Genomic DNA, 1,718 nt, shown 5'->3' on the forward strand with positions numbered 1-1,718 from the left:
ATATATATATATATAATATTTATACACGATGGTCTTCTTTCAGTTTCCTTCAACTAAATCCACTCTCGAGGCTTTGGTCGATCCGAGTCTATGTAGGACACACTTGTCCAAAGTGCCACGCAGTGGGACTGAACCCGGGGCCACGTGGCTGGCAAGCAAACTTCTTGCCACACAGTCATGTATATATGTGTATGAAACTGAAATACAATCTGCCCTGCTTACATTGACTGACTGATTATCTAAATATATATTTTTATATAAAATTCATTCATAAGCACAATTGTTGTCAATGTTCATCACGCTACTGTTATTATTTATTTTATTTTGTTTTATTTAAGATTAATTCATAATTACATTATTGTGATTGCAGAGTGGAATTATCCAAACTTCCTTGGGTGACTTTATCATACAGCCATATCCGGACTCAAAAGAAGCAAGTTCTACAAAATATGGATTTACGAAAGGTGCGAAGAATAACAGAGTTCCGCTCATATTATACCGGATGTCATCTCTTCATGATGTTTATCATGACCTGACAAATGGTAAGATTCTGGAGCGCATATGCACGCACGCACAAGCGTAAATCATTAAATATAGCTCTCTCTCTCTCTCTCTCTCTCTCTCCATAAAAATATATATATAAGGGACTTCTTTCTTACTTTAGTTTCATGATCTTTTACAGGGCCTCCAAGACTAGTAGAAAGAAGAGAGAAATGTAACCGGGGAACCTGGCCGGAATTTGTGTGTGTGTGTGTGTGTGTGTGTGTGTGTGTGTGTGTGTGTGTGTGTGTGTGTGTGTGTGTGTGTGTGTGTGTGTGTGTGTGTGTGTCTGTGTGTGTTTGTGTCTGTGTGTGCCGGAATGGTTTGGGTATTGGATTCCGTATCGTTAGAACGTAAATTCGATTTTCGAGCCTCGCAACGTGGTGTAACTTTGAGCTAGGCATTTCATTTCACAATACTCCAGTTCACTCAGCTCTAAATTAATACTAGTGACAGCTGTGATTTCATCTTGAATAGGGCCAGGTGTTCTTTTTTAATTAAATTTGTCCTCTCAGTCTCTCAACCACCACGGAACCTGTCCTGATGGGTCAGTAAGTTCGAGGATTATATATTTGCAATGAGCAAAAAATGAAGACAACACTAGAGGAACAAGTTTTAACAAATATATTGATTTAATGCTTAAGAGGAAGGGAAACAGACTTGATGTTCTGGGCGTTAGTCTTTTATCAGAAAAATAAAAGAATGGGAAAAATATAAAAAAGGATGAAAGATGGTAGGAAAGAATAAAAATAGAAAGAAAAACGCTAGGGGACAGTTTGGAATGTTGCTCTACATATTTGTGCATCTTTATGTATGTCTATATGTAGGAAGGTAGATAAAACACAAACCCCTTCAGGTAGATGGCCCTGCTCAGTATGTAGAAAAGGAGTAGGTAGTAACTCTATAAGATGTACCCGGTGCAAGCTATGGACACATAAGAGGTGCAGCAACATCAAAGGCAGGTTAACTAGCAAGTTAGTTTTTGTTTGTGGCAGATGTTCAGGTGCAATAAAGACTGCAAACAAACAGGAAACAACTTCTATCTCATTCCAGGGTGAAAAACTAGAGGTAGTCGATAGCTTCCGCTATCTGGGCGACCAAGTTAGTAGTGGGGGTGGGTGCGCTGAAAGTGTAGCTGCTAGAATAAGAATAGCCTGGGCAAAGTTTAGAGAGCTCTT

The 1,718-nt window shown here is 39.1% G+C and overlaps 1 protein-coding gene across 1 annotated transcript in view; it reads left to right on the plus strand.

The window, feature by feature from the left end:
• LOC106871402 (A disintegrin and metalloproteinase with thrombospondin motifs 16) overlaps positions 1–1,718 on the plus strand; it is a 164,846-nt gene that overhangs the window by 103,689 nt on the left and 59,439 nt on the right. The window contains exon 4 of the mRNA XM_052967174.1: positions 371–542. Coding sequence (XP_052823134.1) covers positions 371–542 — 172 coding nt within the window. The remainder of the gene's footprint in view (positions 1–370; positions 543–1,718) is intronic.

The sequence above is a fragment of the Octopus bimaculoides genome, chromosome 1 (genome assembly GCF_001194135.2).
Source record: "Octopus bimaculoides isolate UCB-OBI-ISO-001 chromosome 1, ASM119413v2, whole genome shotgun sequence".
NCBI lineage: Eukaryota > Metazoa > Mollusca > Cephalopoda > Octopoda > Octopodidae > Octopus > Octopus bimaculoides.